A 15,987-nucleotide genomic window follows, 5' to 3' on the forward strand; every position below is an offset into this window, starting at 1 on the left:
TGAAAAAAATCAGTCAGCATTTGACTCAATGATAAATAGAAATAGTACTAGTATTTAGTAAATTTCATAGTCATTCTGATGAATTTATGAGTAATGTATATAGAATATCCCATGATTTGTAGTAGGATATGATTTTTATCTCACGATTTCTTTGTTTTCCCCAGGGCCTTGGCGAGGGTATAAAAACCCACAACAAGTTGGATAACAATCATATTCACCTTCAAATTATTGGAAGATTCTTTCCATCCCAATTTTTAATACTTAACCATCAATGTTGTTTAAACTGTTTTATATAGGATTCGACTTTATTTTACTTCATTACGCTAACGCAAAACCCAGGGTAAACTTGGAATAAATATTCACTTATTTACTTGTGACGCATGTGATGACGACTTTTTCATATCATTTTTTCAACCTAACCAGACTAAAGAATTGAATATTCGATCTAAGCATTATCTTCTAGGGAATAGCTGTGATTAGTCATATTAAAGTGTAATTTTCATGTTGTGCAAATCAAAGTTAGTTAATATCATTCCCAACAATCAAAAAAAAAGTGAAAACGATTCAAACTCAATACCGAAACGAATCATTACACATAGAGTATTTTTGGCTTTTGTGGGGAAGCAGGGAGTAGGCACAGAAAACGTTAAATTACAAATATGGAAAAACTTATGGCAGCAGATAAAGATTCTACTATTCAATGATCTAAAGCATGAAATTGGTCTTCTAAGTTTTCTTTTAATTGGGGGATACAGGTGCATAGAAAATAAAAAAAATTCATAAGATAATGAGGTCTGAACTTAATCATTTTGATGTACAAACTCTCGTCTTTTGTGTGAAATACTTTTTCAAATGAAAAACCGTGATAAAACAAACTGATCTCCAAGTGGAAACGGAAGAATCCCAGTATTGGTAGGTTTTAGGTTCAGTAAAATCAAAACCCCTTTGGGAAGGCGTAGGACACCAATATAGGTTAAAGACTTGTTATGGGGATAAAGAGATGGATCCAACAAAAAGTCATTTAAAAATCGAAAAGATCAAGAGGACTAGCGTGAGCACCGTATTTGAGGGCATCTTTACCATTTTTTGCTTAATTATATGTCCAGTGAACATTTACATCATTGCTAAGTACAAAGTTAATCAACTAGAAGTTTCCCATGTAATATTCAATATTGATATTAAAAGTTGATTCATTTTTCATTCATCATATGTAAACGTTGATATTTTTTCTACATATTTCTTTTTTAAAGATAAAGATAGGGAAAGGGCGTTACAAGTTTTAAGAACTTGTGCCCAATCCCTTTGTAATTTTGAATTACAATGAAATATGTCCAAATCAAATCAAAGATAAAACTAATAAAATCCAAAGTCCCTGAATCTAGAATTAATGTCTCGAATAGTAAATTTCTTATCATAACTGAGCGAATGCATAAAACACAATTTTACGTTTCAATTACCTTCACAATCAAAAAAGGTTTAATCAACTAGAAGTTTCCCATGTGATATACAATATTGATATTAAAAGGTGATTCATTTTTCATTCATCATATGTAAACGTTGATATTCGAAGAAAATCATTTTTTCTACATATTTCTTTTTTAAAGATAAAGATAGGAAAAGGGCGCTACAAGTTTTAAGAACTTGTGCCCAATCCCTTTGTAATTTTGAATTACAATGAAATATGTCCAAATCAAATCAAAGATAAAACTAATAAAATCCAAAGTCCCTGAATCTAGAATTAATGTCTCGAATAGTAAATTTCTTATCATAACTGAGCGAATGCATAAAACACAATTTTACGTTTCAATTACTTTCACAATCAAAAAAGGTTCTGATGAAATAAATAAAACAATAAATGGATGTTAAGACAATTCCTCTCTTTCACACAAGCTTAGGTCTGCTTCATCAAATAAAGGATACATTGAAATAAATGCATAGGATGTTATAGGAAGGAAGGTGATTTTAATTCGTTAACAACAATTTGTAGAGAGGGATTGGCATTCCGCGGGCGTTGAGAGTTTGATTTTTATCACGAAAGATGAAAATAAAAGTCAGGAATACAGAGGTGTTAGTCTTTCAGGGAATTCAGTTATGGAATCAAAGATTCCATGTAATTATTTCCCTGCAGATAAAATAAGCTAGTATGTTATTGATGTGAAATCAACGAGAGAGAGAGACACAGAGAGAGAGAGAGAGAGAGAGAGAGAGAGAGTTTTCATTGATTATTTTCATCTGATGTTTAATAGATTATTTTCATCTGATTAATGTTTTATATATTTTATATAGGTAAGTATCACCATGGTAACATTAATATGGTATTATTTTCTTTCATAACCTCACAAGATCTCGGCCATTGACATCATAACAAAGACAGTTTACATTCTATCATCAACGGCATATTGATTCTTCCTGACAAAAGCTTTGTGTGCGAGTGCTATCCATACTTGAACAAATATCTATTTTTCAAGGGTTTTCAATAAAAATTAAATAATATTGAAATATCTGGAACATAACATAAATTATCACTTATTTCGTATTTTTATTACATTTATTTACTTTACAAAATTATTTATTAAAATGCATTGATAATTTGCCCTGTATTCTTATTTATTATTGCTTCAATGTCACATATTTCATATATTGAAATATACATATAAGAATTTCCTTAAAATAGTTAACCGTATTTAAGATAACCATATCTTTTTTATAGTACAACAGATTTACGATCACAGTAATGTGTACTTTTTCAATGATAGTAGATTACATCATTTGATCCTTTATGTTTATATAAAGTCTAATCGATCATTTCCGATCACCTTTGTAAATGTTTTCATTTCTCTGAATGTAGGAATTCAATTTCTAACAGATCATAAATGGTAATTACAGGGCATTAGTTACATTTACTTGCAGTTAAAGACTAGCCCTGTTTTATAGATGAAAGACATTTAGCAGTTGTTTTATGGAATGGTTTTACCTTTATGCCAGTTTATGTATTACGGATAAATTAATCCTCATAAAAGGGCAGATGCTAATCTCTAAATTATGTTTTTTGTTTTTTTATTAAATCGTTCCCAAAGCATGCGTACAAAAATCATGAACGAATATAAATTGTATGAATAAACTTGTTTTGTATGTAAAAATATTTTTGCTGCTGAGCATAGAAAGTTGGTTAAATTTCTTTAAGTACATTAAGAACTTCTGTATATATACAAACTAGCTAGATATATTTTATAAAGTTACTCTTGATTTTTTTTCTTTGTGAAAAACGTTTTTGTTGTCTTTGCAGATACTTGCAAAACGGAGAACAGTGCTAGTTGTGGTAAGTTTAAATACCCATTTTCTTAATGATATTGATCTTGATTTTTTATACCAATGACTTATCAACAATTGACTTAAGACATTGACTCATTGTTTTTTTTTATATAAATCATATTAATTACATGAGGATGAAAGCGATGTGTCTTTAACATGCATATGTTAATTTGAATATCATAGATTGCAGAAAAACCTGCAACAAGCCAGGAATAGGTGTTGGAGCACTGGTAAACTCTACCTGTACCTGCGAATGCCTCTACGGAAAAGGCCCGAACTGTGACGGTAAAATGTTATCTTAGACCAAAATTATATATATTTTTAAGTATGAATAATGTATGATTAAAATGAAACATAATCTTTTCGTATTGTTTAATGAACTATCATGGTTATATTTTTGAATATGAAGGTTAGCAATTTTTTTTATTTTTCCCTCCGTCACTCAATTTTCTTTTACTTCTTTGCTACATGTAACTACTTATGTACTTTCTTAGCTAAAATGAGCCTAGAAGTTTAATTGTACAAAAAATAAACTAGATTGATGTATTTTAGCTATCTAGTCATGCCCTAGGTGTACTGACTAGCTGTTTATTTTATTTATGAATCCCACGTGCTTAATAAGGAGCTATTGACATTTGTAACTTTCCTGCTGTCAAAAGAAATAGGCTGAGAAAAAGAGATTTAATGATACACTCGAATAGGACAAAAATTAAATGGGAACACGTATTATTGCTTTGGGGGATTGTGCGGTTATTTATCACAAGAAAAAGTTTAAACTTACCGGAGAAAAAAAGTAACAAAAAGTGAAATACATTATTTACTTTTATTGGAACAACTCAAAATTATCTCATTAGGATGATAAAGCCATTCAATCAAAAAATATATATAAATGTAAATTACAATTAGGTGAATAAATGTCATCTAGGTATCTATCAAAAGCTTTCAGTGTTTCTCTTTGAGTGACCATTCCGGTTTACATTTCATTCATCCTGTATATGTTTGATTTCTTTTTCTTTGAAAAATGAAATTAGCTTATGTAGAAAACATACACAATATGACAAATAAATGACCCTTCTAGAGGTGCCTCTGTCCTTGGTCTTGGCTATTTCTTATGAAGGAAGGTAATAATAATGACGCATTGGAGTTGTCTGACATTGAATTTTTTCTTTTGCATGAAGACTTATGACTTACCGTAAGTCTAAAGTGACAGATGTGTGGAAAAATATTCAACTTGATATAAAAAGAAATCTACAGTTTCTTTAGACAAAAACAACCATTTCCTTGAACGCAGCTGTTACAGCGGCTTAAATATTGCAATTCTACGGTTACACCTAGACAAGAAAGTCCCTGATTTTTCATTTTTTAAGAAAGGAAATAGACGTATTTCTTTATTTGTAGACAAAGTAAATCAAGACAGAAGGATTCGACTACGTGCTTTTGAGATCATAGGATTAGAAAATTTATAAATGTTACTACAACCAATGAATATAACTTCAAAGAAATATCTTTCTAAATTTATGAAAGTGGTTGGAAAAAAAAATCAGATAAGCCTTTTCATTTGAATTTTTAAGAGGGTTGCTAGGAAAGTTGTGTCTAAGTAGCCTTTCATATTTAAAATTCTTTGAAATCCTTTGAACAGAAGACTGCGTAAATCCCCAAATGTATGAAAACTGGGACATTTGTGAGTTGGTGACCACAGAAGACTGCATGTCAGAGGATGCTCAAATCCTCAAGGAATACTGCCCCGCTAAATGTGATTGCAGTGAGTTTAATATTAAATAATACTTAGAAATTATCAAAATGATATCCCTCTGAAATACAGGGCAATGTATACGAGTATTTATAAAATACCAAAGAATCTAAGTTATGCTAATCTCTGAAAATATTGAATATCATTCAAAGGCCATTATCATTATAAGGTCAAGGGTTTAATTGTTTTGCATTAGGAAAATGTTAATATATAATGAAATATGAGAAGATGAAACATTAATGTAGATCAATTAAAGCAAGGAAATTAAGCATAATAATTGAGTTCAATATTTAAAGCATACATTTGAAATGCGGAATTGGAAATTGCGAGAGATCTGAATTAATAGTTTTAAAAACTACGTCTTTTCACTTAACTTTGCATGCAATGAAATAGTATAGTTTTAAAAAGGTCAATACTAAGTTTAAGTTCATCATTAATTTCCTGATCAAGCTCCTGCTCACTTTTTATGTCTATCAAAATTAATGGATATTTCCTTTTTCAGCTCGACATCCAATGGCTGAAAATCAAACGATGGGAAGACGTGGGAATTAATGAGAACGAATGATTCAAACAAAGCATTGTTTTCCATTTATTGAAGAAGTCTTTGAAGTGTACATTGAGCAAACATAGGAAATGATTGTCAGAAACTTTGGACACTTTGGATATTACTGATAACACAAGGTTGCATAATGGGTAGACATTGAATCCACATTTTCATATGAATATATATGTTTTTGTCTTTTGTGTGTCTTTGATCAATAAACATGTTCCCCCAAATATCTTATGCAAGTTTATCCAGAAATATGTGAATGAGAATCTGACCTTATGCTTCAAATTAGTAAGTTGATTAACATGAACTGTAATTTACGATTGTCATTTCAAAATAAAAGAAAGAAGATAACTGTTAAGTTCGAAATTAGGAACTAAAAGTCTTAAAATACATCTCTGGAATTTTCCAAGATGTCCATTTTCTAGGCGAATCTTTAGATCGACTTCAAAAAGATAATGTTGGGGAATTTTCAAGAAGGGGTGTAATTGAACTATTGATATTCAAAAATATATATAAAAATCGCTAAATTAAAAAAATTAAAAGAAAAACATTCAGGATATTTTACATAAAGAATCATAAGCATTCAACGATTTCAACAATAGTTTATTGCTATCAATAAAAGCTCTCGTTTTGTTATTACAGCAATACTTCTATAAAGTTGAAGTTATGTGACAACGGTCGCCAGGGAATGCTCACTGCTCTATGGCACCTGATCCAACCTCTTATGTTTAGAGGTTCTGTTCCTATGTTGTATTATTTTATGGGCTCGAATAATGTTCCTTATTTCAATATATTCCATTTAAGCATCCAATCTCTCGCTTTTTTTTTTCACACTTTAAAAATTGTTACAGTACTAATGTGATTGTTCATTGTTTTTATTTACATATTTCAAAGGAAGGGAAAATTTTGTACCAAAGGTAAATCGATTAAATTGATTAGGATATTATTTAAAAATTGAAGTCATATTGCTTTTTGAACTGATCATTTCCTTTGCTTATTGATTTACTTCAAATGAATTTCTTATTCTATCGAAAAGTAAAAAAAAAATCAAAAAAAGTGTAAAAAGAAATAATTCCCAAGATTAATTCAAAAATGTGTTGGGGAAACGAAGCACAATATCCATTTAATATGTACGAGATGGATTTTTTTTCACGAAAAAATATCAGCAAACAAGGACCTAAAAATCATATCATTTAACAGTCTTAGACTTGAGTCAACATTACAATCATTTATACATTGAACATCTATTAATTGTGACTTAAGTCTGAGACTACTTAATGATTTTGATGCCTGAAGTATTCTGCCTATTAGTACAGAAAAGGAAGGAAATCGTTGAGCTCTATCTTTCTAAGAAGATTTTTTATAATTATCCGTGTCTTTTGTACCTTATTTATATAAAATCACTGTTGATAGGTCACTGCTCCCTTGGTTAATAATTAGCCATTATTTATCCTTATAGGCGCAATAAAATATTGTTAATTAAAAATGCCAAGCATTCTATGTCATTAAGATTGGACAAAAATTTTGCTATACATTTTAATAATCAGTTTTTATATTAAGAAAATGGGCCAAAAATCATATGTTTTTAAAATATCTGTTGTTCTGTGCCGATTTTTGGCTTGAGGGAAAATTTGCTGTCATATTTACATACAAAAACTCAATTTGTAAAGAAAAATATAAAGCACGGCAACATTATGGCATTCTTTCAGGTCGCCGATATTTGCATTTTGTTCTAGGTTGACCGTGTATTTTATAAATTAGATGACGTTTGCGTGTAAAAACTTCAGTTATAAACATTTTATTATCAGCCAGATATTTTACTATAAACATGACAAAAATATGAAGTTTTTATGTATGCAAAATATGGATAAGCGAACAGTATTTAAGGTCAGAAGTCAATTAACCAAATTAAATCGGCGCAGGGCATCAGAGGTGAGATCAGGTGCCATGGATGAAGGAGTATCCCGTCTCGACCGATTACTACAACCGTAATATATATATATATATATATATATATATATATATATATATATATATATATATATATATATATATATATATATATATATATTGTTTCTTTTTAAATACACGAGGTTTGTCTGATAAAATCGTCCACAAGTTGTCTTAAGTTTAAAAAAATCATCACTGAGTTTTAGATTTTTCACTTCTATTGATTACATATACAAGGGGTGTTCTAAAAGTTCGTCGACGATGTCAATCTTCGTGATATTACTCACTGGAAATTTAAAATAAGCACAATATAATATGTAAAAATATCTATTTTGCTGATGTGTGAAGTTTCATTCCATTCGATATAACAGAAATCAATTTACTCATTTTAAAATTAACATATTTGTACCCGCGGAGCACACGTAACGGGAATGAAACGTCAAAACATAGCGTCGAGAATTTCTTTAAAAAAAGTACTTTCCCTTTATCTTTCACACAGTATACAAAAATTCAATGCCCACTCATTAACACTTTTTTCTTATACTTGGCATTTACTTTTTAAGAACTGTTCTCGTTGTATGATTTTCTTTGTTAAGGTTTTGATTGCTTTTCTTACTTAATTCTGCTTTCACAGGATAAGCACCTCTGAAGCGCCTATGTCTTTCCTTGACGTTCCAGCTTTTTAAAGGTTTTGTTCAGATTTTTACAGTTAAACTGTAGCTTCACAGATTGTCCTCATAAGATACAGAGTCTCTGTCACTCAAATACTGATGGTACCATTTGTACAAATATGCACAACTCGCTTGTGACATATTTTCTTGATTCCTCCAACCTTTACAGAGTTTATTCGGGGTTTTTCCTAAGTAAAACCCAAAATTGTATCGTTATCTGCTGCTGCGTGCCGTTCTAAAACGTCATCGTTTTTGTCGTTTTCAAGAAGGACTACCTATCTTTTCAAGTTCTAGAAACCAATCTCGCACACATATGGGACCATCTGAAGATTTGTAAGTTATAGCCAGTACTCTCAGTCTCTTTTAACAAAATAGCAATCTTATATCAACGGAAATCAATTATGGTGTCTCTCGTTATTGTCCCTTGTTTAGTTCTACACAGGAATTCGATCAAACAGCCTCCGTTTTGACTACTCCTATTAAATATCTTGGTTTTTTTTTCCTGTGTTGACCACTTACCAATTTTAAAAACTAAGGGAAACTGCCCTAATGACGTTATACATGTAATAGAAAGTACAATTAAAATATGATTATTCGGAAACCTAATTATATCTTTGATACACTTTTATTTTTCGATATAATACTCACATATTCTTTAATGAAACCTATACATTTCTTTTATCATGCGCCCTAGAACCTTACCCTTTACATATTCAATAATAATATTTTTTTTTGTCTAATTTTATGGGAAAAAATGAGATGTACTTTTAATTGGATAAATATCCTTTTTTAAAATCTATTTTCTTCGATTAAAATGCTTGAATTATTAAATGATTTTTCTGGACAATCCTCGAATATATATTTCTTAACTTACGAAATATGTTTTTTAAATGGTGACATAAATGATAATCATTTGTGCAGAAACATATATTTTGAACTTGTAAAACTTCATATAAAAATTATTTCAGAAACCAGCAAAAGATACAAGAATATTTCTATTTCTTATACTTTTAATTCAATTTCATGTTACTGCCAAACAAAAAAGATTTTTTTCATCTGGAAAATTGGTTCCTAAGTAGCGGATTGGATCACATTGATGTGAAAAATCTTTTAAGGAAACGACTAGATAAACTGCATCACAAAAGAGCTAAATGCGTGTTTTTATTCTAAAACAGGATGTACGGCGTGTAAATTATCTTTGTTAATTGAGTAATGCGTCTTGTTATTTCCTCAGTTGGTCGTTGCACCTGTACCCTTAACGAAGATCAGTGCAGGAAGGTCTCGGGTAATTTTTTATTAACAAATTTTGATAACCCGGGAGAGAAAAGTCAAATTTTCAGAAATGTGATTTAATTGTGGATTTATTTGATTTTCGAGCTACAAAACGCATTTTTAATATACATTCCATTACTGATTCCATGCCATCTATTTATTAAATGTTTCGTCCAAAACTACAAAATTTTAAAGTTTTGATAACAAATTGGACTTTTCCTGGTAAGATTATTATGTGAGCTTCGATACTAAGTCTTTGGAAAATATGTACTTCAATTCTTGGCATATGATCTGCTCCTATTTTGTCTTGTTTTATGGACTTTTATTTTTGAATACTGTTCGTTATCTCCATATGATTCATCTATAAAATAGAATGTACCCTTTGTAGTCTAATATATATTGATGAAACCAAAGGCTGAGTTAATCAAAGAATAATTGCGTTAAGATTTTAAATTAATAGGAGATGCCAGAAGATCAATGGTAAAGGATCTAGGTATGACCTTTTCATATGATAAATGACAATATCGATAGTGTTGAGAGTCCATAGTATTGTAATGAAAATGTGATACTTTTAACAATACATAGAAACGTGTAGTTACGAGCATCGTATGATACAGAATGTCACTTTTTATTCATTTCTCACACGTAAAAAGACAGTTAGGTCATTATCACTTGTGCACCAAACTGTGTTATTTATCTGTATAAATGATATGTTCGACGAGGTAAAAAAAAATACTTGGAAGTTGGACACCAGAATACAGGTTGTGATCCGTGATTTTGGAAATTGCATATTTTTTTCTGCTTTTTTTTACGTTTTCTGTATGTCGGAAGAGATTGTTGCTAAAAAAAACAATTGTTTCTCAAAATTTTATTTTGCCAAGAGAGCAATTTAATTTGTAAATATATATGTATATATTTATAAAAGAAGGACCAGGCTTGTTACCTTTAGAGGGTGTGCGCTAATTTTAGTTGAAATAAGCAAGTTAATTGTCGACGGATGGACAAAAAGCTGTAATATTTGACATGAAAAAACCATTTCATCGCAATCCATGTGAAATCTACGGAACATTTGCGTCATTATGTATGAGGAGATTGTTTTCTTTTTTTAATTCAGAAATTTCATAGCCACTGGAGTTCTTTCCTTGTTTCTGGTCTAAAAATTAATTGCATGTGTTTAGTTGATTCTACCTATATCAAACATTCATATTTTGCATTTTTTTGTGCATTCTATACGAGGGGTGATCAAAAAGTTCGCGAACTAATTGAATAACTTCCTTATAAGAAACAATATTTGGTTTCAATGTTGTTTATATTTTAAATTAATCATCTCCGATTTTAATGCACACCAACCACCGTTCTGCGCATGCGCGAATCACGTGATATTGGCGGTCACGTGACCCCCTCCGTAGCGTTCTGTCACAAAAGTTGAAGATTTTTCTGAGTTTTATATTTCTTTCCACATGAGTTAATTTTTATGACAAGAACATTCATTTGTCAGAAATGGTCAAATCTCGGCAACAGAATGGGGGATAAAAATATCCTTTCCAAAAATAAGCATGGGACCATTAAAACACAAATCTTCTGTCTCGGGAGAGACCTTTATTCAAGGTGGATAGAGAACGGGTGCTTCCTTTTTATTATATCTAATATGTTTAAAATTCAAAGTAAACGATATCTTAGGTATTTAATAAGTATATTATTGTTCAAATATTCAACTATTTTTCAAAGTGTAAATTGGAGGTCTTTGATAGCAAATTGCTTAATTTAAAAAAGACATATCTTTTCAAACTTGCTTTCACTGGGCAAGTTGACAAGTATAATTTTTAACCATATGCCTTCCTTCACTAAAACGATCAATCCAATCATTAACTGAGTTTATCAGAACTCATTTATCTTAATAAACTGTGTAAAAATTATTATATGATACTGAAGAGGGATTTCTAAGATATACAATAAATTGTACAGTCGTTTGTTGATCGAGTTCGACTGAGACAACCATTTTTCGTCACAAGTGACCTACATAGTGACGTCATTTTCACATTGTGACGTCACATACAAGGAGAAAAACTTTATTCAGCATATGCTATTTATAGACCTTGTGTATGGCTATGCGTGTACTGAATTTCATTCTAATCTGAATTGTGGTTTTTAGATATAGAGATAGTTCGCGAACTTTTTGATCACCCATCGTATGTTTCTATGTTTGAGACATACGAATTTTAAGACATCTTGCTACGAAGCAGAGCAAGCGCAAAAAAGGTAATGTCACAATATTGAAATAACATTTGGATAACTTTACAAGGTCAAATAAATATAAAAACAATTATTGATATCATAAAAAGGACATAAATGTGACAACGTATGGTTATTAGTTCTAGTAACCTCTATTTATTCTTATGTCGTGTTATAATGTGAAATTAATTCGTACCCAAGAGTAACAGTACTAATGAGTCATACATATGAAGTAAATGATAATGGTTTTGATAAAAAAAATGCATCTTAAGTCCTTGACAACAACAATATTAACGACACCTTTTTTCATGACATCGATGAATCCCTTGTTCAGAATTTTTGGACAACAGAGATGAAGGCTGATGAAAGAATGCGTTTAATTCAAGCAAATTAAGCACAAAGTCTTGCTGGATCAGGAGGATTTGAATTATGAAATTTAGGAAAATGTTTTTTTTTTCTATATAAACATAATTATTTACTACAAAAAAAAAATCATCTTTGATGATGTTCTTTTCAAGAGCCACTTGGCATGCCAGAAATTATAACACTTATGTAAAACAGAAGTTAGTGTAAATCAGTAGGTGATCAAGTAATTACACCAGCAATTTTGACGGAACAAGGATGAACGAGCAAAGTTTTACATACAAACACATCAAAATCCTATTTTCAAGAACAACTAAGCTGCATTTGGTGATTTGCACATAGAATAATCCTAAGTGTAGATTTCAGTTTTTTAAAATTCAAATTCCGGGGGGGTGGGGGCACATTGGGTTATCAATGTTTTACAGGAATCCAGAAACTTTTCCCCTTTTACAAAAACAGCACAATCACGAATTGTCTTATCGATAAATGAGCAATGTAGATTCACAACTGTTTAAAAAATTCTTTATTACCAATGTAAGAAAAATACAATTGGCATTTGACCTTAAGCAGCATATTGAGTGGAAAAAGAAGAAAACATTTCCGTGTTGTAAAGTTTAGATACATTAAATCAGTCCAAAAATTCTTCCTTCCAGGGGACCATAAACTGAACGAACCTTGAACCCACTTTCTTTTAGGATTTCTTGAGTTAATATGTCTTTGATGATCTTGAGAAGAAAGTTAATAATGATTTATACTTACATTTCCCATTGTATAATTTTATCCCCTGATTTGATCCCTTCCTGCTCAAGGGGAAAATGGCTCTGAGAGTGCCTAAGGATGCCTCTTATTTCATATAATGATACTGTTTTATCTGTTCTTGAAAAGAGTATTTCAAAGAAAATCTCTTTATAAAGAACAAGATTTACCTTGGGCCTCTTTTGGCCCTGTTAAAATCTAAAAATTCAGAACTGCTCATTTTTAGTTGAAAATATGTTAAATTTCATTTGGACCCTTGGTTACTTCATACCAAATAAAAATGACGTAATTTTTTCCCTCAAATATTGAAAATTTCTTTAAAGATGGCCAAAATTTTAAGCCGTTTTTTAATACTTTGCATAACCCCAACCTCTGTTCTAACTATATAATGAAAGAACTGTTTTCTAAACCATGAAACAATTTTTGGATCGCGGGGTGGGTTCATATTTTAATTAATAGTTGAAGATGCTCATATTCACTTATTTTCTTCAAAATTCAGGAACATTGTAGTTTCACATAGCCTGAGTTTCAAGACTTGGACTGTTAGAGGAAATCTTTTTTAAAGGAAATGAAAGCACTAAGTCTCCACATTATGTTGATGTTCGAAATGGGATGTAAGGACTTGGTCAGTTAATTGGTATAAAGACAAGGCCATTTTATGGAGTTAGCGAACCTACCTCTTTTATTTAAATACTAGTGCTCCGCCATCCAACCCTCCCTTTAGCCTAGGTTACGCTGTCTCGGTAATAGACGGTTCACCCCGATTTCATAAACCATATGAAATCGTAATGCTAATACAATTTCTTGCGGGAAAAACAAACGAAACGGTTGTTTCAAGATTAATGAACGGTTCAACAAGGTTCGGACACGATTTCATTAAGGACCATGCCATTCACGCCACGGGTACTGTTACGGACAGCCACGGTATCATGTTGTGATATCTTATAATACGACGGCCTCACTGTTGATTGCTAAGCTACGGTTAGGGCCAATCAAGTTAATGGTACAACTCCCCACGGCTCTTGTCCGAGAATGTCACGAATGATGAAGATTTTTTTGAGATGTCTTACGTCTAAGCAAGTAAAGACATTGGGGAAAATATAATCGTAATTAAGGTTCTCTGTACTTGGACGCAAGAAATAACATTTTTCAAAAATACCGATATAAAGAGGAATCATTGAGAAATCAAACGTTACTATCTCATCTCTTATTTTAAAATACAATTGACTCGTTCTTATTTTCTAAATCCTTATAAAAGTTGACTTATTTTCAAATAACTGTTATATATGAGAAATACATGCAGATGTGTTAAAAGCTATGGAAATTTATTCAATATTTCTAGATCTATTCTATACTTACATTTTAGTTTATTCACTTTTGCAATAAAAATCACTTACAATGTGTTTTCATTCAATATTTTTGTGATCTATTCAGATTAAGTTACGTTGCCAAGACACTCTACCTGTAATTGAGTGTAGTAGCTAGAGTCCTGATGTATACTCGGTTTAGATTTAACTGGCCAGCGGAAGGCGGTTACTACTACTAAGTATCATTTGCCTAAACCAAAATTTGATAACCTCTCAAGAATCTAGAAATGATGTAACGGATGAAATATTTGGAGATAATGAACAGGTTTCAATCTCAAAAGTCCATTCAAACATACAAACCAAGAGGGTCATCTGAAAGAACAAAGAGAGACCTTTTTGTTTTTATTAGCTGGGATTGAATGTGTTGCTAGGAATACTTCCTTTCATAGATCAAAAGTCCATAAAACAATACAAAATAGGATAAGAGCAAACACGGACCTCCAAAACATCAGAGGTGGATTCAGGTGCCATGGAGGAGTGAGCATCCCCTGCTAACCGGTCACACCCGCCGTATGCTCCTTGACATGATCGGGGAATTACGGAAAAGTCCGTTGCCCATTCAGTGTATAAATAATATACGAATAATTAGTATGAAAAACGTCAGTAAGCATTTGACTCAATGATAAATTGTATTTGCTGACAAGGTCGTTGAATTAACCATAGAACTTACAAAATGACGACTTTAAACGAGACTGTTTGATATTATTGTTTTATCAACTTGTTTGTCAATTTACCTCGTTTAAAGATTATTCGTAGGGTATACTCTTGCGTATCGAATCAACTGAGATATATAAACTCCGTATGCAGGTGATGAAGACTTTCCATTTGGTTTGTTTAAGTTAATATTGAGCTTGAATGCTATTTGTTTTTCCCTATGTTTCTTGGTGATTTCAAACAGAAATTTTAATAATAAATTGGAACAAAGTAAATTGAAAGCAAATCTATTACCAATCTCTAAAAAAAAAACGCCATAAGTAGGATCAGAAGCAATATCGGAGAGAGCAGTGGACTGCTCATACCCGCCTGATTTAGTAATATCCTACAATATGTACACAATTTTTGATCATCTTTTGATCATCTTTGATGATGTTCTTTTCAAGAGCCACTTGGCATGCCAGAAATTATAACACTTATGTAAAGCAGAAGTTAGTGTAAATCAATAGGTGATCAAGTAATTACACCAGCAATTTTGACGGAACAAGGATGAACGAGCAAAGTTTTACATACAAACACATCAAAATCCTATTTTCAAGAACAACTAAGCTGCATTTGGTGATTTGCACATAGAATAATCCTAAGTGTAGATTTCAGTTTTTTAAAATTTTAATTCCAGGGGGGGGGCACATTGGGTTATCAATGTTTTACAGGAATCCAGAAACTTTTCCCCTTTTACAAAAACAGCACAATCACGAATTGTCTTATCGATAAATGAGCAATGTAGATTCACAACTGTTTAAAAAATTCTTTATTACCAATGTAAGAAAAATACAATTGGCATTTGACCTTAAGCAGCATATTGAGTGGAAAAAGAAGAAAACATTTCCGTGTTGTAAAGTTTAGATACATTAAATCAGTCCAAAAATTCTTCCTTCCAGGGTACCATAAACTGAACGAACCTTGAACCCACTTTCTTTTAGGATTTCTTGAGTTAATATGTCTTTGATGATCTTGAGAAGAAAGTTAATAATGATTTATACTTACATTTTCCATTGTATAATTTTATCCCCTGATTTGATCCCTTCCTGCTCAAGGGGAAAATGGCTC

The 15,987-nt window shown here is 31.2% G+C and overlaps 1 protein-coding gene across 2 annotated transcripts in view; it reads left to right on the forward strand.

Annotated features, from left to right (window-relative positions):
* Nucleotides 1-5,830, forward strand: part of LOC134283480 (venom allergen 5-like) — a 41,908-nt gene extending 36,078 nt beyond the window's left edge. For both annotated transcript variants that reach the window (XM_062765930.1, XM_062765931.1), the window contains exons 6-9: nt 3,287-3,319; nt 3,496-3,597; nt 4,952-5,074; nt 5,565-5,830. In XM_062765930.1, the coding sequence (XP_062621914.1) occupies nt 3,287-3,319; nt 3,496-3,597; nt 4,952-5,074; nt 5,565-5,614 (308 nt within the window). In that variant the 3' untranslated portion in view covers nt 5,615-5,830. The remainder of the gene's footprint in view (nt 1-3,286; nt 3,320-3,495; nt 3,598-4,951; nt 5,075-5,564) is intronic.
* The last annotated feature ends 10,157 nt before the right edge of the window (nt 5,831-15,987 follow it).

Source organism: Saccostrea cucullata, unplaced genomic scaffold, assembly GCF_032062105.1.
Source record: "Saccostrea cucullata isolate Sc308-1 unplaced genomic scaffold, CSIRO_AGI_Scuc_v1 ctg425, whole genome shotgun sequence".
Lineage (NCBI taxonomy): Eukaryota > Metazoa > Mollusca > Bivalvia > Ostreida > Ostreidae > Saccostrea > Saccostrea cuccullata.